Here is a 23657-nt window from a genome sequence, read left to right on the forward strand (position 1 = left end):
TGAACTCTGTAGGGAAATTCACCACAGTCACAGTCACACATTAAAGCTCTCTTCAAATCACCCAACTTTGTGTTATGACCTCTTACTGACTGACTTTTCACTCTGTGGAAAGGATCGACCAAAACAGCCAGTGCTCCGTTTTCTCAGCGAACGAGAGGGAAGTGCAAAGAGAAAGAGACATGAGACACTTCTGTTTTCATTAATAATAAGACCTTTTTTATAGAATCACATTTGCGATAATACAGATTTAGTGCTTTTACAGTAACCAGATGGTGTGTGATTGTCTGGCAACAAAGGTGACTAAAACCAAACATGCCTTATTTCTCAAAGCAGAAGTGTCTCATGCCTCTTTCTGTTTGCACTTCCCTCTCAATCATACACCATCAGGTAACTGTTAAAGCACTACATTTGTATTATAGACAGTTACTGTTGTTCCCGTGTATTTATAGCCGATAATAATTTTAAACTTTTCAGTTGCTGGTGATGACAACGATCAGCTGTGTGTCTCTAACCTTTAAATAACTTGAAAGCTGGTTCTTCATCTCCTTGTGATAATTACCATCACATGATTTTAGGTTAATCAACCTGATCAAATAACTTTAAACCACAAATCACGGACAGGACATTGTTCTAATTTAATTAATTATCTGAAAAACACAATTGATTCCAAATTGTTCCCATTAATCAAAAATACCAGAAATGACTTGTTTTTTAAATCTACTCTCAAACCACAATTATGTTTTAATTATAATATTATCATTTAATGGTAAATCACAATGAATAACATCATACTGATTGATTTTGTGCTATTTCTATGCACACAGTGGTGGGCAGCAGACAACACAATCGAGGGTGTATGAGCAGAAATAAACGAACTGTTGCTGCAATAATTTAAATGAACTATATAACGTTTATTAAAATATATAAAAGACAAAATACATATATGCATAATTATATCCATGATGAAATATGCATATACGGTATAATAATTATACAGTAAAATGTGTTGACATATATAGATTTTTTATACATATAGCAAGATATTTTTGCATTAAAACTGGCAGTGGTGATTTCATAATCCCCCCCCCCCCAAACAGGAAACCCCTCAGTCCACAACAGGCCTTCCGGAGGAAAAAGCCTGTGTGAAAAGCTCGAGAGCAGCAGCACCTTTACACCTGAGATCCATGTTTTAGAAAGGTCTCACACAGAACAACACAGCTACTCTGACATATAGCTTCCAGGGACTTCACCCCACAGCATCAGGAGGGAAAGGATGACACATCAAAAGTCCTCTGATCTGTTCCTTTCTGGCATCTGTACCTTTACTGAACATGGGTAACGATCACAGCAGTCCCAGCAGAACAGTCTACAAAAACTGTGCCGCACATCTTCTGTTATTACATAATAACCTCAGAAAAAGCATCCTTCTGGTCTAATATCATCAACCATCGCAGTACACGATTCCCCAGTACATCTAATCTCAGGATATATCTGTATAGCTTGCAAGAGAAGAGTAAAAAGATCCTGGACAGAGCGTGATACACTCCTGCGGGATGACGTTAAGTCCTTCAGACTGGTGTGGTTGGTTGTGGTTGGTCCTGTACAGTTTCAGTCACTGCACGCTGAAGGCGGTCATGTCTGATGGTAATGGTGGTAGTGGTGGTGGTGGTGGTGTTCATGGTGGTGGTGGTGCTCGTGACGCTGGACCACAGGAACCACAAACCCTGGGCTCCCAGGTGGGCCAGATGCCTGCTCTCTCTCCACGCTTGGCAGTACAGAGGGCATAGGGGGCTGTTGCTGGGGGTGGGACTGAGGGGACAGCGGGGTTTTGGATGGAGACATGGCCTCTCGGGCTTTTGCCCGAAGGCGTTTGCTGTGGCTGTATTGCAAAGGGTGCTGGTGGTGGCCAGAGGATTGGGTTTGGTGTGGCAAGTGGTACACATCCTGTCCCCCGTGTCCTGCTGCGCTGCCACTGTGCAGCATGCTTTGCATAGGCGGGTGGTGGCCGTGACATTTAGTGGATTTGCCGCCTCCGCTGCCCCCGTTATTCCCTCCGCCTCCCTTGTAGGTTCCTTTGGGAGATTTGACGAACTGTGTGCCCTTGCTTCGAGACTCAGTGGGGTTGTAGCTATCGCCGATGACCTGTGAGCGCCGCTGGTGAACAACTTGGGCTTCTGGTTCTTGGGAGCGTGAGCGACTCTGGCTCTGGGAGCTTCGAACATGAGCCTCTTGTGGAGGGAAGGCAGGGGTGGTTCCTAAAGGACAGGCACAGGGTCAGTGGTTAATACAAATATGATGCATAACACTGTACTTTGAACTGCTGTTACCCCTCAGCTTCCTCATAGTCATTGTAATAGAATAATACAAATTTGAGGGTACAACAACCAGCAGGCTGTTACCTTCAAATCTGGAGGTGTAGTTCTCAATACCAGCCAGGTCCAGGTAGTGATTCCTCCTCTCTGTGTTCTCGTCCACACAGTAATGCTGACCGTCTGTGGGCGGCACCTCATTGCTCTGCCCTTTGCTGCAGAAAATGAGTAAAATGAGTAACTGCCAATTATTTACACAAATAAACTACAAGAAATATTAAAACACACACAGACCAGCCTTCAAGCAGAGTACTGACCTGACGTAGGAGGACAGTCGCTTGTCAGCTGAACGGCCCTCTTCTTGGTGACAGCGATCTGAAAAGGTCAAATACAAGAACTCAGACCAGGAAAAGTGTCCAGTGACATTACAGAGATAAACACTAGGCAGGGTTTTATTCCCATTCAATCCATGCCTTCAGAGAACATGTCAAGTTATCAAGTTATGATATTAACAATTCAAATTATTTGTATGTATTTTATAGAATAACCGGGTAATGTGAACAGAGGAACAATCTGAACAGACATTTCAGACATCGCAGTAATGGCTACAGTGGTTCTACAAAAAACATCACAGCATCTAAACTCTAATATACAGGCAATGCTGAGTTGGCTCACAACATACTGGGATAGTAAATAATGTGAGGTATGATGCTGTTTTTGTTGTCATGTACCTGTTCCTGTTTCTCTTCTGTTGCACCTGGGCTCTGGAGTGACAGTCAGTTTGACACGTAGAGTCTTGCTCTTATTATGGCAGGAGTGATTCACAGAGGCATCCACCACATCGTAGATGGTGTGCATCAGACTAGACATGTCCTATAGTGAGAGATAAAACACGGTTAGGACGGTTTGTAGTCATACCTTTGACCAAAAAACAGCTGAAAGGTAACAAACACGCACATCTTTTGTAACTTTCCCACTGTTGTCAAAGTCATAAAGCGTGAAGATCCACTCCTGACGGTTGTCATCCTCCACAGAAACGTCACACTCCAAGTCCTGTGGAGACAAACATTATCATACTTGATACACATTAACATTTGAAAGGTTTCAATCTACATATTTATTTAGATAATGAGCAAAGCAATAGTAGTTCTAATTTAAGTACATCCAATTTAATCGTCACAGGCGCTGTCTTCAGTGGAAGGAAATGTGTGTTGTTTTCATTCTTTCTGCACAAGAATGTACTGTTAACAAAAGGGGGTACATTTAAAGACTGCCTTCCTGTGCATAAGAAAGTGTTGATTAAAAAAAATAATTTAAAGCAATAGAACAGAGGCCAACTGAAAGTCTGGTTTTCAACATGTAAACAGATCACTTCTCTGCTGCCTTTACATTGTGCGGGGAAATAAGTCAGCATGGTGGGCCCTAACCCCTCTGACCTTTTCTTTCTACTTTCTTCCAGGAAAAATGAGCACAACCTCATTTCTCAGTTACAACTTTTTGGCAGTAACTTTGATTCAGATGTATCTAGTAACATGGCCATAATTGGAAAAATAAACATCTGGAGTATAGGCCCTGCTGCAGGCATGGTGGAGAGCTGAGACTGTGTGAAAGGCGGTGTGTGCTTACAAGGGAGGAGTCCCCTGGGAGAGAAGCAGCCCTTTATGGTTCTATATTATCTCCTCAGCTCACATAACCAGGAGTGATCACCAAAGAGCAGATCCAAGCAGCTCTTTAAAACATAGAAGTCTAAACACTGCAATCTATTTATTCTATTTATTGGTCCCTAAATTCAATCAGGATATGGTCTGGAGCAGTGTCAACATACAGACAGATGTTCTGTGCACAGGGTGAAGGCATACAGCTGCGGCTAGGATAGAGGTTACCCACCATGCATTTATTTTTCTCACTGACTAGAACACAAAACTATTGCAACACTCAGGTCTCTTGACCTTTTTCTGACCCAGGTCCTCAGACCACCAAAGGCCCAACACAGATAGAACTCCCTTTAATAAATATAAGCAATTTAGAGTCCCAATCTACCTGAGCTGTATGTTTTTGGAATAACTTTGACAACATTGGCTGGACATACACTTTCCAGCATGCAGAACAGGCCTGGTTCAGAGCCCCGTGCCACCACTTTGTTGCATATTCATGTTAAACGTGTGACTTTAACACATTACAGAATTTCACATAACTGCTTACATCCAGACTGATGCGTTTTTTCCCGGGAGCTTTGGTCGAATCTCGAAGTATCTCCCGCACTCCATCCTCAGAGTGCAGGTACTGCAGGTAGCTTTCACAGCCCTCAGCTTTCTCTGGAGGAAGAACCACTGTCAACACAGAAGGACACATTCAAGTTTAGACACATACAAACATTGGGCAACAGTATGTGTGGTTTGGTAGCTAAAATCTCAAAGATCATACACTTTACTTTATATGTTGAATGTGTTTAGCATTACAGCCTATTCATTCCAATGAAAACTGCTCACCAAACACATACATCCCTTTTTATGCTTTTGTGTCAATATAACATGTATTTGTGTACTCTGGCTCCACAAAAATGAAACCGAAATATCTCAATATTGAACTTAGCTGCTTTTGCAAATTCTACATGAAAGTATCTTGAAATAATAAATGCATATGATTATATCTTACAGAGCTGTTTTATTTAATAGATCATACATACTATTTGCAGATACATACAACCATACTACGTTAGATCTGTCCTGCATCATAAAGCATGGTTTCAGCATAAAGCTTATCAATGAGTGAGTAGACATCCTGCTCAACCTACCCTCTAGGGGACAGTGTTGATCTGTGAATTGTCTTTCCTTCAGCTCACGGTTTGGAAACCCCTGGGACAAGGAAAGAAATGAGAAGGGAGGGAGGGAGGAAGGGGGGGGGGGGAGCAGAGATGTAAGTGAATCTACAGTTCAGACCACAGACACAGAGAAAACAAACAGTTCCAGCTAAAGCATTTCCTACTCAGATGAGAGGAGAGGGCTGGAGGCTCCAGCGCGGCCAAACCCTTTGAACATCTGCACGCTTATTGTGTTTCCATGTCTGGGACACGACGAGTGCGGCCAAAGCCAAGCTTTCAAGATTCCTCCAAGCCCTTCAGATGGACCCCTCTTGTCCATCAAAAAACCCATAATGCACTTCATCGCCTGAGCTCTCTCTCTGAGCCAACCTGTTTATTATCATCCTGCTTGACATGAAACCCAGCATGGAGAGTTTGATGGAAGAAGTTTAAGGAAAAGTTTTGCTGTATTTCTCATTGCAAAACTTGATTCTGAGAAGTTTGGTTTATGTTTGACAAACCTCGCAATAAACTCACAGTAACATGTGTATTTATTTTGAATGGAGAATAATTGCCAGATGGAAATTTACATGCAGATAGGATGGGACTGATTAAATACACAATTCCATAGCCAAAAAACAAAAGCATGACAAAGGGGTGTAAGGGGAAAAACGCTCTGCTGTCATATGTGAATAATCTATATCCTGCATAAAACAGAACCACAATGTATTCATGACCATCCCACACATGTGCTAATGCAAAGGCACACCGAGGCAAAGGCAAAAGGGTCTCAATGCACACAGAGCCATTCTTTAATTACGACTGGATTGTGGAAACAATGAAAATTAAGTGCAGCACTGCCCCTAAACCACAAGTATTTAAACAACAAAATGATTCATCTTATTTACGTCATCTCAGTCCTCTAAGCTGCTCCACACACACTTTGAAATAAAACCCCACCAGATTGATTCAAGGAGGCCCAGTGAAACGAGACAAATAAAAAACAGATAGATGCTAGAAAACAAAAGAACTCCATGTACCTTCAACAGAACCGAGGCTCAAGCGAGAGTCTGAACATCTGCATGCGTTTAGGTGAACAAGCCCCCCTTTTCCCTTCCCCTTCCCCTCTTTCTCAGAGTAATGACAGCGCCAGGGCCTGTGGTTGTATTTAACAATCTCAGAGCCCGTGATTATTCCTCACTTCAGAGGATGATACCTCCAGCCTGTAATCTGGCCCTGACCTTCACCGCTGAAAGGGGGGAGACGGTTGAGTCTCAGGGTCAAGGCTCGGACACCCCCTGCAAATTGGCCACCGGAGACATTGAGAGAAAACAGAAAAAAGAATGGGAGTTGAGCCTTGGGGAGAGGAGGAGAGGGGAAACAGGAGAGGTGCAGGAAGTAAGCGGGAGGAATAAAGAGGAAAGAAAGGAGCAGAGGAAAGAGGGCACAAAGGGGGGAAAAGAGGTAATGAAAGATAAGAGGAACAAAGATGAGAGAGTGGAGAAGCAGATAAGAGTAAAGCAGAGGAGTATGTGGTTCGTTAAAGGGGAGATAAGGCCTATCTATTGCTTACTCCAGACCCAGTGGGAGAGGTGGAGGTGGGTTTTTAACAAGACTCTGGAAGGCTTCTGGGAAAGGTGGAGACAACTGGTACAAGCTGCAGTCTTTAATCACCAAATATACACACAAGTTACCAGACGAGCATATGTGCATCCCTACACAAAATCACACACAGTTTACGTCTTTGTGGTTTCTGCTGCCAAGTTGTTGTTTCCTTTCTACACTGGATGCTTTTATCTCCCCTCTTTGTAGGGCAGTCCCTTAATGAAGGGCAGTATGTAAGGAAGATGCAGTTCACACAGACACACTGTTCTGCAGCTCAGAGGAACATCAAAGACAACCATTGATTCCCCTTATCCTCGTTCCCATGAGGATGCAGAGCAAGGTATGAGCACCTCTAAATGAAAGACTGGATTCAGCATTAAATATAATGAAACAAATCAATCAGCCAGCTGCCAAACGTGAATCTTGTCTCTAATTAAAATTCTGATATCAGGAGACGTCTTGCTGCGTGCAAAAGGAGGGGACCAGCAGGGCTCGTGTTGAACACATGGCTCCCCCTCACCACCACCACCTCCATGCTCATTACATCCATCGGGGGAGCTAATGAGAGAGCAGGCTAGGTCCGACCGCAGTCTGCAGTTTAACGTCTAAACACATGGCATCTCCTTCACATCGCCCACGGTGTCGGGCTCAAATCTGCCCACCACATGTGTAATTAACTGCTTTCTGGCATCTGGCTGTGCTCATTCTTTCACTATCAGATCACAAACTGCTCTGTCGGCTACGCAAATGTGTTTTTGGTGCAAAGTGTTCCTTGTTTTCCACCAGTGGCGTACACCTGAAGCCCATGATAAACACATCCACACTGTGTGTTATATTAGGTATGAGGGAGACGGATGTAAAACTGCATGTGTGGGACGGGCGCTTCGGCAAGAATGACAAGAAGATGATAAGGTATTAGATCTGTTGTCTTGAAGAGAAAACAAAGTGCATTGAAAATATGCACTGACAGTGTTCTTCCTTGTAAACAGGTTCTGTCTCCCAGACGCCTGGACATAAGAGACAGACAGCGAGGTGTGTGATGTTTGTTCCTGTTTAATGCAGCAGTTCTGCCAAGCTTCCCTAAAGCCTCAGCCTACTGCCAGACATTTATGTGGGATAGGGTAACCAGGGGAAGCTTTCATAGCTCCCTACCAGGTGACATCAGACATCACACAGCAGTCTCTCTCTCTCTCTCTCGCTCTCTCTCTCTCTCTCTCTCATCCTCCTGCTGGAAAACACTGCACATCTTTGTTCTCACATCCCCCTCTTCTAGCTCACCCCCTAAATATAAGTATACACACACTTCTTTTAGTCCATTCTTCAAACCATGCAATGCACAACTGATTTTTAATATCACATCTTCAAAAACAGGGAGGCTAACGGGAAGATTGTTTACAGAGTTCCTCTAGCCTCGGGGTATGAAATACGGCAATGTGATCAGATGTCTGGATGCGTATCCAAGTACATACATATGCTGGAAAAAATACAAACACAGGATACTGTCTGTAGGCTTCCTCGTATCAATGTGGTTTTCTTAAATAGTTCAGATAGCTTACTTTTTAAAATAAGGTGTAATTAGTTTTGAAACAACTTTTACATTAGGTGCTACAACAGCACATTACATTCTGTGTTTGTGTCTGTGTGCGGTTCTTTGTTCAAACCACACCAACAATCTCAGTTATTTCCTTAATTTCTCCAGGATGTACACAGTTTCTAGAAATACAAAGTCACATGGAACTGACACTAAGGAGGGCGCCACAGTAAAGCCTTGACGACCACCAGTCGACCAACATTCCCGCTCCCACTGGCCATTAATAGGAGATGAATGTGGGCTTCCCCCATGATGGAAATGAGGATTGAGTAGAATCAATATAAAGAAAGGAACACCACTTCGTAAACAAACTGCATACTCTTCACCGCAGAATGAAACTGGAGAGGGAGTAGGGCCATTGAGAAATAAAAGCCCTCCATTCCAGAAGAAACCAACCTGGCCTTGACTCAAAACCAGATGTGAACTGTTACACTGAGGAAAGGCAAAGTAGAAGAAAGGGAGATGAGGGGGGAGAGAGGGGGGAAGGGACTGGGGCTGAAAATACGGAGAGCTAAAGAGAGAAGGCCAACTGCACAAATTCTGTCTCTTCTCTTGCAAGACAGCGAAAGAACAATATGTTGGTTTCCTGACGGCTGCACAGAAACCTCTCTCTCCCTCTGGTTCATCAGGCGTCAGTTTTCAGTCTCAGGCAGGGCAATTATGGTGCTCAGAGTCAACAGAGCAGATTGGCCCCAGCCTCTACTGAGCAGCAATATAAAAACAAAGAGCACTGCATATACTGCTGGGTTTGAACTAGCCTGCCTAATAATGTCCATCACAATATAAACACAAGCTAAAAGCATGTTATTATGATTCAATTTCTAACCGTTCACCGTTATCATGACGGAGCCAAAGACCCTAAAAAAAGAGTCTGGAGCATTTTCAAGTTCAGCCTTGCCATTAAAAGACAGGTAAAATGTGCCTTTGTCCACTAATTGGGGTATTTTATCTATGTATGTGGCCTGACATGTCTTTCTATGAATGGCAAGGAGATCAGAGCAGAATGCCATCCTGTCATCTGGACTGGACCCATGTGGCCAAGATGGCCCAGATATGGCCCTTCCAGGGTAGCGGGACTCTCTCGGAGGTCAAACAGGAGGCAAAACCTCTCCCTTGGCAGGACATGAATCACTGGGGGCGAAGCCTCTTCGTTCCTAGTATAACAACAGCTGTGGGGAGCGATGAGCATGCATGCCTGTCTATGTAAGAGCAGCACGTAAACCACTGAAAGTCAGCCGCTCGTGTTCAATCAGGAGAGACTATCTCCTAAACTCTGCACGCCCCTCCAGTCTCCTCCTCACCCTCTCACTGATCTTTCTCTCACTTAAATTGTGACCTGCTGGATGGCATAAACAAAGATTAGCATCACTGGCTGACCACCCTGCATCTGTCACCGATGCTGTAATCAGCTTGCCTTCATTAAAGTGGGCTTTGATAGGAGTCTGATGTAATGGAGTGTCCTCCTCTCAGCTGTCACACAAGCAGTTACTGTAGGAACTTGGAAACCATGTGCTTCATACCAGTGACTGGAATCACACTCATGAATCTGGGTTAGGCAAATGTATTAAATTATATAGAGGCAGTCGATCATAACACTATTTGATCAGTTACTGGAAAGAGAAAAAACACAAAGCGGCTGTCATGGTTCACTTTATGGGAAACACAAAACACTGAAGTAAAGTTTAAAATGCAGTGCCACACATATAATGACTGCACCACAGAGAGCATGTTGCTTTAATTCAGAGGTAACAGGGCTTGGTGGTGTAATGCAATAGTCTCTGAGTGGACTTATACATGACCAGTGCCATGTGTTATATGCACTCACACATTTAACGATCTCCTCCTCGAACAAACGTTTCGTGAAATGGGTTCTTTTAGCAGTCAGAACTGAAGCTGCATGTCTGTTTCTTTTCTTTTGTTCTGGGATTTTAGGTCCAAACTCAAGACTTGAATGTTTTTGTTTAAAGTTTCAACTCAAATCTTTAGAAATTCCTCAGTCCACGTGTCTTACTATGTAAAATAATTGAAATAAACTGTAACTACTGACTCACATTATTGTCAATCAATAAATTAAACATCTATAAAATCAGTAAATTGATAAAAAAATTACTATCACAATTTACCAGTGGCCAAAGTGACGTCTTTAAAAATCCCAATCCCAATCAAGTTATTAATCATTTCAGCTTTAAAATGAACTATATACTGCAGCACAAGACGTAAAAGAAAAAATTCACAGAAACTAGACAGGATATAAACAGTCAGGATTTCAAACAACTGACAAACAAGAGAAAAGTGAGTGCACAAGGCGATGGCATATCAAAGCCAGTGTGAGACAGGCGGTTAGACTCAAACAGGATGTTCCTCTGTTTCTGGCCTCCATGTGAAATTCTGTAAGCTCCCGCGCAGGCCCCTGGCTCTTAAGTCCAGCCAATGGGGAGCAAGCCCAGGCCGATAAAGCTGAGGGGATTTGTTCCACATTCCTCAGGCCCTTTAAACAACACAGTGGATATAAGAATGCCAGGTTGTGGGTGAAGTGGCTGCAACGCCAATCCCATTACTGTCTAAAGCAACTCCACCCCTCACAGTTGCTCTCCACAAGTTTCCAGCTGAGCAGGGTTTGAAACTGATCAGCTGCAATGACCTCATGTAATCAGGGGTTTAGTATGGATTAACTCTTCAAACTGGTTGTTTGTCAGTTACTTGTCCGACTTGTCTGCCTCTGCTGGATGAAAACCATTTCAACACAATCACTCTCACCTGTAAAAGGACGCTTTTTGTGTAGTTAGCGTCAGGTTTCCAGCTGTCGGTCTAGTATTGAGATGTCAGTTATAATTGCTCTCACCTGTGAGATAACCACCGACGCCACTGTTTTCACTGCTCGTTTTTGTTGAGCTACAAGGGATTTGAGTCACAGCTTTGAAAACCAGGCCTGGCAGTTCATAGGGGCGAGGCTCTGTGGTTGGAGGCTGGTGAAACTACAGGCATTGCAGTGCTCCTGTGGGTGACTGAGAACTGTAAACAAACCCTGTTGGGGACGGACAGCTGCACGCCAACCGTTTTTTTGTCTGATGTATCCCACCGGCCCGACATGAGCTCAAGTACCTCTTAATCAGCACCACCCTTCATGTTACAAATATATTCTTATGGATGGATTATAAATTGGTTGCTCAATGGATAGTGTTACAATATTTTTTGTCAGTGTGTAGGTTAGTAAAGTTCACATTTCTACTGCTAGTTGCAGAGGCTCAACCAGTTATCCATTACTTTTAACTGTTGAGTTTTAGCTAATGATTCTAGTTTATCCATACATTTAAATAAACATCTCCACTATTTAAAAAATATATTTCTATACATCTATTTTAACTATTTCCTTTATCCATTACTTGTTAGCTATCCATTTCTCTGCTCCCTTAGTAAATAGTTTTCACTCACTCTCAACTGCAACACGTTGTGACAGCTGGCTCAGGTTATTGTGCAGCTTAAACACTAAACTTACTGAAGATCAGAGCCACAATAATTTACAATCCTTGTTGGCTGTTTATTTTCCTCCTTAACATAACATGTGGATATATTTCTTCATCGAAATTACAATTTCTATTTTTATTTGAGTGAGTTGAGTTTCTTTGAGCTTTCCATGTACCCATCGGAGCATGGAATGATGCTGTTAATCTAATCCACAATGACTTCTCTGCTCTCTCCTGCTGGACTCCTGCTGTTGAGGGCTTGTGGGCTGGTGGATGAGCTGCCTGCTGGTTTCCTGAACATGTCTTCCAGCAGGATAACAACAGGTTCAGGGTCAAAACCACAGCTCTACCGTCCACTAGTTACGGCTCCCTGTGGGTAATTTACACAGAGAAGTAAAGATCCATATGACTGACCACGATAAGAGGAGCTTTTGCAGCCGTGACCAATCAGCCGGTAATGTAGCATGAACTCTCAACACATCCATCTGTGAGGCATACTGGGCAAATAGAGACGGGCGGCTGTTGCGCTGAACTATTATTGCATTCAGCCCTCAGGGAGAATTGGGCTTGCCGGTCACAGACTGCCAAAATACAGAGTTCAGTGCAATAGGATGCAACAAATAACCACGGTAGACAGGCAAGCACACAAGCAGAGCCCGTGATAACTCATCTGCGATTCTCAATGACACTTGCCAAACCTCAAGTCCCAGGAGAAACCGCTTGTTTGCATAATTGGTACTGATCCTCCTTACTATGAAATATTTAAGACTCTTGGCTTTGTCTTGGCTATGCAGACTGCTGCACAGTTTTTTTAAGCCAAATATCTTGAATCTGACATACAGGAAAAAAAATGCCCTGCATATTTAAAGTGGCTGCACCTCTTTTATCTCCTGTCTTCCTCTGTGTTGTTGTGTAACTCTCTTTGACTGTCTCCTCCAGCCGGTAGGGATTGCCAGTTTCAAAGACCACGAGAATTCTTGACACTGCAAGACCCGTCTTAATTCCAAGCTGTGAAGTTCCTTACAGTCCTGGAACTGTACAGGGGGTCATCCCTGGGTTAACACCAAGTGTTTTCCTAACAGTCCTAAAAATACACACCTGCTGGGCACAGGAAGCGGAGGAGACTCCACGATATTCAGATGATGTGAAGGAAGCCTGGACATGTAAAATGGACCATTGCCAAAGGGCCACAGGCTGTAATGCTTTGGCATATGAGACGCAACTTCCCATGAAAAACGGGGACAAAGTTGAAAGCTGAAGAAGAACAGATGAAAAAAAGTAGCACACGGGCCAATTACTGATGCACCAATATCATGCAAAGCTCATTCATATATCTGTTGAATTATTCTCAAAGAAAATTACTGGTCGAAAAACTATAAAGGATATGAGGATATGATGAATTACTTTTGAAAACGTAGCTACAAGACAAGAATTTTAACACCTCATGGTGCAAACCAGGAATTATAATTTTCATTTGTGACACATCACAGAAATATGCCAAGTGGAGATTTTGAGGCGAGTCGGCGAGACTGTAACATCTGTGCTTCTTGCTTTTGGACTGAAGCTGCCATGTGTGCACTTTAGTGACCTGACAGACTAGCTGTGTGTGTCTGAAGCACAGTTCCCCAGTGTGAAATTCTGGAACGTAATTCATCCATGGCACAAGCAGAGATCAAAAGGCTATGGTGCAGAGGGCAGCTCAGCAAAGCGCACAGAGAGCTGCTGCTTTCACAGCCATAATTACTGGAAAACCAGGGCCGTGAGGCAATATGAAAGAGCACTTAAACCTGAGCCAAGTTAGCTTAGCGTAGCTGCTTGTATATTCTTATCTTATCTCAGTATAAAGCTACAAGTCTGATGGAGTCTTGTTCTCTGTCACACAGCACGCCCGGAGGCAGTCCACTTGAAGGCACTAAGTGTGACACTTAATGTTTGATAAAAGTTCTTGAAAGACAAATTATGCTTCAAAAAGCCGAAGGTGCTGATGTGCAATAACACCTTAAAAGCTACGAGATGCTGCCAGGATAGAGCAGTTCTCAAAGCTGAGCACATGACACTGGGGGTAAAAGTTCAGATATTCTGATACACTGGCATTCTTTAAGTGATAGGATCAGTCAGCCCCTAGCAACATGAAGAAGTGGGTGCTGGAGATTTAGAAAGAACTTGCAGAGCTGCTATATCTGAGAACTTTCCTGTTTTCATTTATAGGCAGATCTACTACCAGAAAACTGTTACTGTTTGGACCACAAACTTTTAAATGCAGATATTCTATAAGCTAGTGGTGTTTTTTCTGACTTTTTAACACAGCTTTTAACACATTTTGGTCCACTGTATGCTGTTTTTTATAAAGCCACATGCCACAAAAGTCACTCAGCAGAAATATCATGAAATAAGAATCCTGCTTAGACGAGTGCGTTTTCTCAGTAAAGCACCTCCCACAAGCAGATGGTGTCTCTGAAAGGCTCTCAGTGAGGGGGGGGGGGCAGGCATCTCAAGGAGAACTGCTGTTTATTTGAAATGAGCCTTTAGGTAAACAAGTTACACGGCACACACAGGGCCAGGTCAGCTTTTGAAGTGGACGGGGCTCAGGAAAGAAATGGGTGGGGGAAGAAAAGAAAGCGACCTTCAGAGGAAATGAGAACAGTGGCCTCTTTCAGCACTGTTTCATCCTCTCCCTCCCTTCTTGTCACATATAGGAAAAGCACAAAAGGTGTTTCAGTACATAAATACACCAGCACAGAATGTGAGTAAAATCATTCCGCAGTCATTCTTTCCCGATTTAAATTCCCCCGAAAAAATGACCACCCATGATACAAATAAACCACTTCCTTTTAATGGAGACCCATTGAGGTTTTTGATGATGGGAACAGGTTTGCAGCCATTCCCCAATGGAGAGGAATGCGATGTGCAGAAGGAAGGCCAGGCCTGTGCTGTCTGCAGAGCCTGGATCCAAGCTTTGAAGCTGCTCGTGTGTTTCAACAGCTAACCACTTTCAGATGGGACTGTGGCGTTTTATGAGCTGAGTAATAGCGATACCTACACATGTGCAGGCTCGGGGTTCCAAAGAGGGGGAGGCTGAGAGAAAGATGCCTAACTCCTCAGGGGTCTGGGTTTGGGGTGTGTTGATAAATCTTGTGCTATGGCATTCTGTATATGAAACTGGAAGACAGGAAGATGGATGTTGTGTAAAGTCTGTTCACCTATGAACACAGTTCTGCTGTAAATTCCACATTTCTTTTCAAGGTTCTTGAACATCAAATAAACTGAAGGTATTGACTCCTTGTATGGAATAAACATTCGAAATCATGGCAATACTCCTGAATCTCACAAGGGACACCTGGTGTGTATGCTAAAAGCGTGACAACCTTGCAGAACGCTTGATCTACATGTAGAAAATACTTAAAGCAAAGGTTTTAAATAGTGCCGCATCACAACAATGACAAACAATGCCAGCAGTGGCAGGAGTGCCCACCGCTGCGCTTTTTTTTTCTTTAAGCATAGAGGAAGCCAGCATTTGTGGTGTTTCACTCTCCAGTCTCAAACCTAGCAGGGCGTCGGGTTCAGGAATGTGGAGCAAGAATGGGGTTCCGAAGCGTTCAGGGCTGACTCTGAAAGCATTTTGTACTTTAACAATACAGAAAGCGAATGTAATCTGCCAAATGGCCAAAGGAGATGCATATGACATCACAATATGAGGAGTGTCGATGAGTAGCTTAAAACATAAAAGGTTCAAATTAACTTTACACACATTTTAGAAATTATATTTCTTCTGGCAGTGTTGTCCTTATCATGTTCTACCTATTACATTTTTTCTTGCGCTGACAACAACATTTTAAAAATATTCATGCCAAAGATTTATCTTCTAAGCTACTCATACCTATCAGTGTATTGTGCTGCACAATGCTATTTAGTTTCCCTGGGCTTGCATTGTGAAATAAATGTCAGGTCAGCATCTGACCTTTGTGGAGGCAATCTCAAGTTTCCATTTGCTGAATTTCATAGCATAACAAACTTGTGTCCAAAGGAGGAATCTCCTGTCCTCTTTAAACAAACAAGCTAATCCTCCGTCTCCCTTTCAATCTGCAAATATTTAAAGCAAGAAAATATTGAACAAACACAGATCTGCTTTGGCTCCTCTGAAGATATAGTCTGAAGCTTTCTGTCTGCTCCCTGAGCTCCACACAGGCACTACGCTCACTGAAGATGTCATTTCAACAACTAAATCAATTAACAATGGCTATAATGACAGCATATAATAACACCATCAACAACCATAACTGAACAAATATGATATTCCCCTGGCTGCTCTGAGGCTTGCGAAATGAAGTCCACTTGGAAAAGAGCTAAAGCTTTCTAAGGGGGAACAGGGGTTTATGTGGAAACATACCTTACACACTAAAATGTAATAACCTTTGAGTCTCCCGGTGTTTTACTTGGCCGGGAGAAGCATAAGATCAAACACAGACTTGGATCCAGCATCCTCTGCCAAAAATGTCAGCGCTAAGCACTGGGCTCCAGCTTCAGGTATTTTCTTTCCCCTGGCAGGCAGCGATCGAGAGCAAAGACACAGACCAGTGTTAACCCTAGGCGGGGCTGCCCCAAACAGCCACCAGCACACTAACCGTGAAGAGGAAGTGAGGTCTCCCTGCTGTCATCACTGAACACGCACGTCTAGGTCATGTAGTGTCACTGAAAACCTGGGATGGGCTCCATTCAGGAAGTTGAGATATTCACATAATGCTCGATGACTTGCTACAATCCGGTCCTGTAAAGCTACACTGTTCTCTCTGAAGCACTCAATCAGATATCTCATAAATATCATGAAAAGCAGTGACAAGAAGTGACTTCAAAGCGGCGCTGATGGGACTGAGAGATAGCGCCAAAGGATACAGAGCTTCATTCCATATGTCTGCAGATAAGAGCTCCAATAATGAAGGCAGCGACTGTCATCTCTCTCGTCTAAATATATACGATTCTCTTTTGAGCTGTAAGAGAAATTCTAATAATTATTGATGCCATCAATAAGTGGATGAAATGTGGATGTGGTATATCTATTTTGATACAGCTATTTTTATTATAACCGTGGCAAAAAAATAGGCATTAAGACATTACATGCTTATATTATTGACTGATGCCACTGTCATGTCTATTCAGTGTACAGTAAATATGAAGCTACAGCCAGGAGATGGTTAGCTTACTGTAGCTTAGCACAGAGATTTCAAACAGGGGGAAACAGCTAGCCTGGCTCTGTCCAACAATAACACAAATCTGTGTACCAGCACCTCCAGATCTGACCTCTAACACGTCATATCTGGTTTATCTGGGACTATTTGTGGGCAGGAAACAGTGTCTTCCTAAACAAAACAAGATATAACGTGTTGATTAATGACCTTAGGCGTTGGTGGGGGCGTGTTGTGTTAGGTATTGGTGAGATATGAAACCAGTACCTGCTTTTCATACACCAAAACACTGCACAGTTTATAATACTCTGCCAGAGGTGAACTGTAGAAATACAGTGTTCACGTAACAGAAATGTAATTTTGTGTGTATATGGTTGGCCAACTCAGCGCTGTGCTACATCAAAAGTTGAGCCAGTCAGTCTGTCTGCAGCCTTAATGTGCTTTCAGACAGTGGCAGCCACTCACCGTCCGAACGCACCTTTAAAGGGGCTCGTAGGAGATTTAGATTTTCTTATCTTTGGAAGGTCAGGCTAGCTGTTTCCCCCCCCCGTTTCCTGTCTTTATGCTAAGCTAAGCAGCTTACTGTAACTTCATATATTTAAACCAACTTAAACCAAAGGGGTGGGAGGGTCAATAGTTTATTTTTTACCTGGCACACAGATAAATGCGGCCCTGGTTTGTGCTGAAGGATTGTGAACCAATGTGTGATGGCTCTTTGATTCCTCCTGATGGCCAGAGAGAGGCCTGCTCCCTTCACGAGTTCAGGTCACAGAGGAATTGAGCAAACTGCTTCAAAGTACTTCAGACCGTATAAATATCCTCAGAAAAATAAACATTTAATCTTCCTGCAGTGTTTCTGATGTCTTTCTCTATTAGGCACAAACCACACAAACCACTCTTTGCCTCTCACTCAGTCATTCGCTCACAAACACACAGACAGAGAGGGAGAGAGGGACTCGACCTCTGACTCACAGGCGAAGCCATGTGGTGAAACACACTTAAACACTCCAACACGAAAGAATGGCTAAAACAAGCATCTCACACTTGTGATGAGTGTCTGAGCCGACCAGGTGATGATGTTTACACTGACAGAGAGGTGAATGTTTGTTCTGGACAAATGGCAACCAACATAGAAAGAAAGAAACACCCAAGAGAGCGGTGTGATTTGGTAAAGTGAGGTCAATGATCAGCTCCCGCCCCCCCCCCAACACGATGCAGTAGACCAAGCGGATGAGACTCTCCATTACTCCCCTTACCCCACTACCTTTAAAACCCCTGAAATATCTCCCCCATGAAAAAAACCCCCCGCCTTTAAACCCACCACTCCTCCTCTTTTCCTTTCCCCACCACCCTCTCTCTCCCTCCTTCCCACCACAGCCCCTCTCCCTGCTCCAGGATTTTGCTGTACAAACCAAGAACAGATGTCTGCTGGGGCCGTGCTGAAAGACCCCGCTGTTCTGGATGCCAGCCACATGCTTTTCATTCAGAGATGAAGGCTCACAGCTCGCTTCTTGTGAAGCCAATTTCCCCCCCCCAAAAAAAGAAGGGTTGGAAAAAAACAAACTCTCCAAATGCCTTCAAGTCCCTTCAAAAGCAGTACATATTTGTGCACACCTTTTTGTCTCCTCTCCACCATGTATTGCTCCCTGGTGGTGTCGCGTCAGGGACAGGCTTTTTTTTTTTATCGTTTGTGTTTGTATAAGAGAGGAGGAAGGGAAGAGTCACGAGATGTTGCTGGCGAGAAATAACTTCTTAAGGGAAGTTTTCAAGCACTCAAAGACTTCAGGAGGTACAGGATTTTATCCAGTGCACACAACTCAAGAGCAAAAAAAGAGCTGACCTCAGTTTTAAAATAAAATGTCATTCAGGGCCCACAGCCTTAAGATTACACAGATATCCCAGCCTCAGATCCAAATCAAATACTGCAAACTCAAAATGAACACGGTGACGAGAAGATTTACCCAAATGCCCAGCGGCAAAATTGTCCAAACATAACATCCATTTTGAGGAGGATCACTAAATGAGGATTTGTATATAAGGGGAAAGTTTTATTCACAGATTCCAAATGAATGTTAAAAAAACACACTAGTTTATAATTAGTTGAGTGAGCTGCTTGGGAACTCCGCTCTTAAACAAAATGTATTATTGAGGAGCGAGGGCTAAGTAACTCTCCACAAGTCACAATAAATGTGCGTCTTGGAGCTTTTGGCACATCATTACATCCGACTGAATGACCAAGCCCTTTTAACTTCAAGTGTGATATTATTAACCTTTCAAAGTGGAATAATAAAGGTCTTTGTTGTGGAATTTAAAATGTTGACACACTCCCTCTTCACGGGCCAAGTCTGTGGGGAGTTCTGAGACAAAAGATGGTGCTGAAAGGCTGAATTAGCCTGTCATTATTTGGGCATCCAAGCATATCCGTTTGAAGTTCCAAAATAAAGCACTGTGGTTGTGTATGTGAGGGTCTGGACTGTTGATGCTTCCAGAGGTGAAACACAGTGAACCTTCACAGAGCTCTGAACGCAGGTTTGGATAAGTACAGGGTAACGAGTATTCTGCATATTACATATTCAATAACCACAGACTAGACTGGTTTTTTGAGGGTGGGGTGGGCGATTATACGTTGGACAGCCTCTTCTGATCTCACCTGTAATATCTCTACATGACACCAGGTGTTTGAACAGGTACGATTTGTCTTGAGCACCTGCAAAGAGGTGTCAAAATCTTGATGACTGTAGCCTGGATGAGCCAAGTCATCCTGCTGAATCACGCTCTCTTTGTCCATTAATACCATCCTTTAAGGAGACTATAGGGTTACAGACTGAGGGCAACTCGCCAGCTGCAATCTTCAATCGTGCTTTGCGGCAATATCAATATTTAAACAGGCCCTTGTATCCTTTGATCTTTTGTAATATCTTGCTAAAGTGCGACAATGCATTCACAATCTGCTGAATAGATATGACAGGTTTCACAGGTTTACACAAACTGATGTTGGGCACTGGCGATCTTAGAGCTTGCTTTTCCCCCGCCTGGCTATACTCCATCCCTCAGCCCATCCCCCAGGACAGGGCAGGGGGAAAGAGGGGTGAGGGTTCGGAGGCTCCACTGATATCAGAGCCCTTTTATAACTCCCAGCTCTGCGCTTTGAAGTCACAGCCAGACAGCTCAGGAATCCTACTCCCCCATTTGACAATGAGGAGGGGGATGGTCAGAGCTAAACAGTGTGTCCGGCCAATCTTCTCCTGTACAAAATCATAAGCAATTTAAACTGTCCCTGCTGCTCATCAACCAGGACCAAGTGATGTAACTACTGTCTGGTGTGAGCTAGATGTCAAAATAGTCTGGGGGATAAAATGTGGGTGAGATCCATCTAAAAACATCAAATTCCCTTATCCCCTTATATATGTATATATACACATATGTATATATATATATGTATATACGGTAATTGCTATTTTTTATTTGACTTGGACTTGTTTAATCACGGTCTAAACCCCAGAGATCTAACAACTCATATTCCAATAATTACATCTGGATGTGTGACAATGTAATCCAATCCTGGTGAAGAATTAATTAAAGGCATGTGGGATCAAAAGAGGAAATGGTGCATCGTCCTACAGCAGAGATAAATGTGTTGAAAGTCACTCTGTTTGATAGGAAACTATACGGCATGAGAGGTATCCCTGAGGACATCATCTATCTTAACATAGACACAGGCTCAATTCAAACACCACGAAGAGAGCTGTCACTGCATACGAGCAGGCAGTCACATATTGCCTCTGCGATACAATAGTGAACATAAATGCAATGCATCGTCAAAGTATCAACAGTACAGTCATGCTACTGGATCATTTGGCATTTGATTCTTTGCATCAGAGCTGCATTAACCAATATTTTCATTGTTGGTTAATCTGCAAACTGTTTCATGTGAATCAATTAATTGACTAATTGCAAATGTCCCCGCTGTGGAACTAATAAAGGATTATCTTATATTATCTAATGGTTTCAGCTCTACTTTGCATCATGCTTTGGGTTGTGTTACACCCAGCACATTATCACAGCTTAAAACATTGATAAAAGGTGATGTAGAAATGTTACTTGGCTTAAAAATAACATTTTGCACCTACATTTTCTTCTCCAATTGAAAAAACAATGGACCATATGCCATAACAGGCGTGACTGCATTGTGGTTTGTCTCCTCTCAACCAATTCCTAAATTAGTCTCAAAGAAAGCAGGAACGGTAATAGGCTGGTTATCCAGTTCTGGTCTGTGAACGAGCCTCTAATATACACGACTAATGACACAAAATAAATCAGAGGCCGGACTTTGAAAGAAGTGAGGGTGGGATCAACTAATAAGTGCCAAGCTTATACCTTTGCTGGTTTTCCTTGAGGGGAGCGTGAACTCAAGACTCGTCTGAAGCAGAGTAAGTTCTCTTTTAATTTGCCATAAGTGGGCGGTTTATAGCCTGATATAATCCATAACTCTTCCACTATTACAACCACCCACCTCACAGACTGTCAGTACCTCTATGTGAACTTCTTGCAGTTTATGTCTGAGAGCTTGAGTCTCTTGTGCCCCTCAAAACGACACACTAATTGAAGTGATGTAATGTTATGCCACAGAGGGCAGCCCACTGGGAGCCGCACTAGAAAGGGAGGCATTGAGGAAAAAGACACGGCCCTGACTCATGATGCCAGCAGCCACAAGAGCAAACGTTATATATCCCTCAGTCTGAGAAACGACTACCTTTCCATGGAGCAGGAGCAATCTGTCTGTGTGTGTGTGTTTGTGTGTGTGTGTGTGTGTGTGTGGCTTTGCCAAGCCGCTTAACACACATGGCTCATGGCTGTCATAACCCGTCCAGTGATGCTAGCATGGGGAATGAACGCTGTATGGTGTTGTGCCGGAGCCAGACATGACAACCATACAACCTACAACTTCAGCGTGTCCTCACACATGCGTATGAATACAATTTGCCTTCCCCTCAAGTTCTCAGCTCTTCTGTCAAGAAGAGGGAATGTAACAGCTTCAACCAGACAACTTTGAAGTGCTTGACAGGCCCATCCCATCGGCAAACACAAACACACACACACACACACCTGGCACACTTTTTTTTTTCCAGGAATGAATTTTGTTTATGAAAAATTCAACATGAATGTCGCACATGCAGCATTAAAAGATAATTATTTCTGAGAGTAACAGTCACCATTTTACCATTTAGACAGAACAGGATTAAAGAATCCTATTAGAGAGTTTTTTTAATTTTTATTGGATAATAACTTTTTGTTTTACTCTTGGAAATGCTCAGTCAGTATTTAAACGAATTTCCTCACAGTCTCAGTCAGTAAAGGGGACAGACGTTTCATTTCATTTCAGTTAGGTCTACTTAGAAAAAAGAGGGAACGGTGCCTGATACCTGCATGTTCTTCAGCTTGTGATCCGTCGCGCTGTACCTCTCACATTCCTCCATCCCTCTCCGGAGGAAGGCGTTCACGACAAAACTGTCTCCTGTAACATGGATGAAGTACACCGATCAGCAGGAATACAACTTACTTTATCAGATTACCATAGTTTATCAACCTTCATTATACAAAATAATCGCTTTATCCTCACCTTCAGGGTTTTCTCTGCGCTTGCACGCTTCAGATCAACAGAAACAGGGATGCAAAAACAGACAATCGTTAGTTTGTGTGAGACTTTAATCGAAATAAATGTTATTCAGTGGTGAAAAACGTCAACATTTCTTACCATGTTTTGACTGATGTTTCCCCATTCTTAAGTCCCTCTTCCCCTGGATCAATAAAGGTATACTCCGATATCGGAACAAGGACAACACAGTCACTGCTTCAACATAGTCACATTGTGTTTGTTCTGCAAGAAGAAAACTCCAACTTCATCCAAAGGCAGGTAATTAAGTCGCATGTTCATTGAAGCATCAGCTGTATGTGTGCAGAAACGAGATACATCTGTGAATGATCTGTGGAGGAGACGGGGCAACACTCGCTGTCTGTCCACGGACCTCCCTTCAGTCCAACTGAATGTGGAAGCGCTTTGAACGCAGCAGAGATCACGGAGTGTCAAGACACATAGAGCAGGTACAGTGGTTCCGGTTAGTGCTTTTACAAAATAAAATATTAACTTTGACGAAAATGTTTCAACCACTGAACTAATAAAACATCAAGAAAATGTGGAGAGAAATGTATTTATGGAATAAAAGACAAGAAGAAACAGCTTGATAGCTTGATCTAGCCTAGTTAACCATAGGTAGGGATGTCTACCTTGTTTTCTTTTATTTCATAAGGGTTGGAACAATAATTATGCGGTGATTAATCTAGGACAATACGTTTTTAACAATTGATTCTTTAAAGGGTGTATTGAATGATAACAAGTAGCCAACCAAAAAAATCTTACACATAAGCCAAAGTTAAGTCTTAAAATTAAAAATGACTGGAGTACGGTCATTGATTAGTAGTCTTTTATAGTGCATGTTTTATGTTAATTTATAGTGCAAACACAATATTATCGTAATTAAAGATTGCAAATCAGTAGATGTGCTCAAGCTTTTAAAGTGTGTCCCTCATCTGAGAGGTGAGTAAAACAGCGGCAAATTACTGAAAGATGTGTGGAAAAACCATGTCTGAAAAAACCTTCAGTCTTCAGTTTGATTTGCAATCAATACAGTTTGTGTTTATCATCTAATT

General features: G+C 42.8%; 1 protein-coding gene across 1 annotated transcript; it reads right to left on the reverse strand.

The window, feature by feature from the left end:
* Positions 1 to 1146: 1146 nt before the first annotated feature.
* nkd2b (NKD inhibitor of WNT signaling pathway 2b) lies at positions 1147 to 22974 on the reverse strand. The gene is made up of 10 exons (XM_079164400.1): positions 22705 to 22974; positions 22570 to 22596; positions 22373 to 22464; positions 5104 to 5164; positions 4512 to 4639; positions 3267 to 3362; positions 3041 to 3182; positions 2627 to 2684; positions 2400 to 2524; positions 1147 to 2255 (listed from the first exon to the last, which is right to left on the reverse strand). Exons 1-10 carry the CDS (start codon positions 22727 to 22729, stop codon positions 1633 to 1635), a joined length of 1377 nt encoding a protein of 458 aa, XP_079020526.1. The 5' UTR covers positions 22730 to 22974; the 3' UTR covers positions 1147 to 1632.
* Positions 22975 to 23657: the final 683 nt, after the last annotated feature.

This window comes from Pholis gunnellus (assembly GCF_910591455.1).
Source record: "Pholis gunnellus genome assembly, chromosome: 8".
In the NCBI taxonomy this organism is placed as follows: domain Eukaryota; kingdom Metazoa; phylum Chordata; class Actinopteri; order Perciformes; family Pholidae; genus Pholis; species Pholis gunnellus.

What these genes read in the sequence shown, in the direction of transcription:
- nkd2b (XM_079164400.1), bottom strand. Translation starts at nt 22,729, where the DNA reads ATGGGGAAACATCAGTCAAAACATG. An exon ending in GCGCAGAGAAAACCCTGAAG is followed by an intron (nt 22,465 to 22,569) that starts GTGAGGATAAAG and finishes TCCATGTTACAG; the next exon opens with GAGACAGTTTTGTCGTGAAC. An exon ending in GTGGGAAAGTTACAAAAGAT is followed by an intron (nt 3,183 to 3,266) that starts GTGCGTGTTTGT and finishes CTCTCACTATAG; the next exon opens with GACATGTCTAGTCTGATGCA.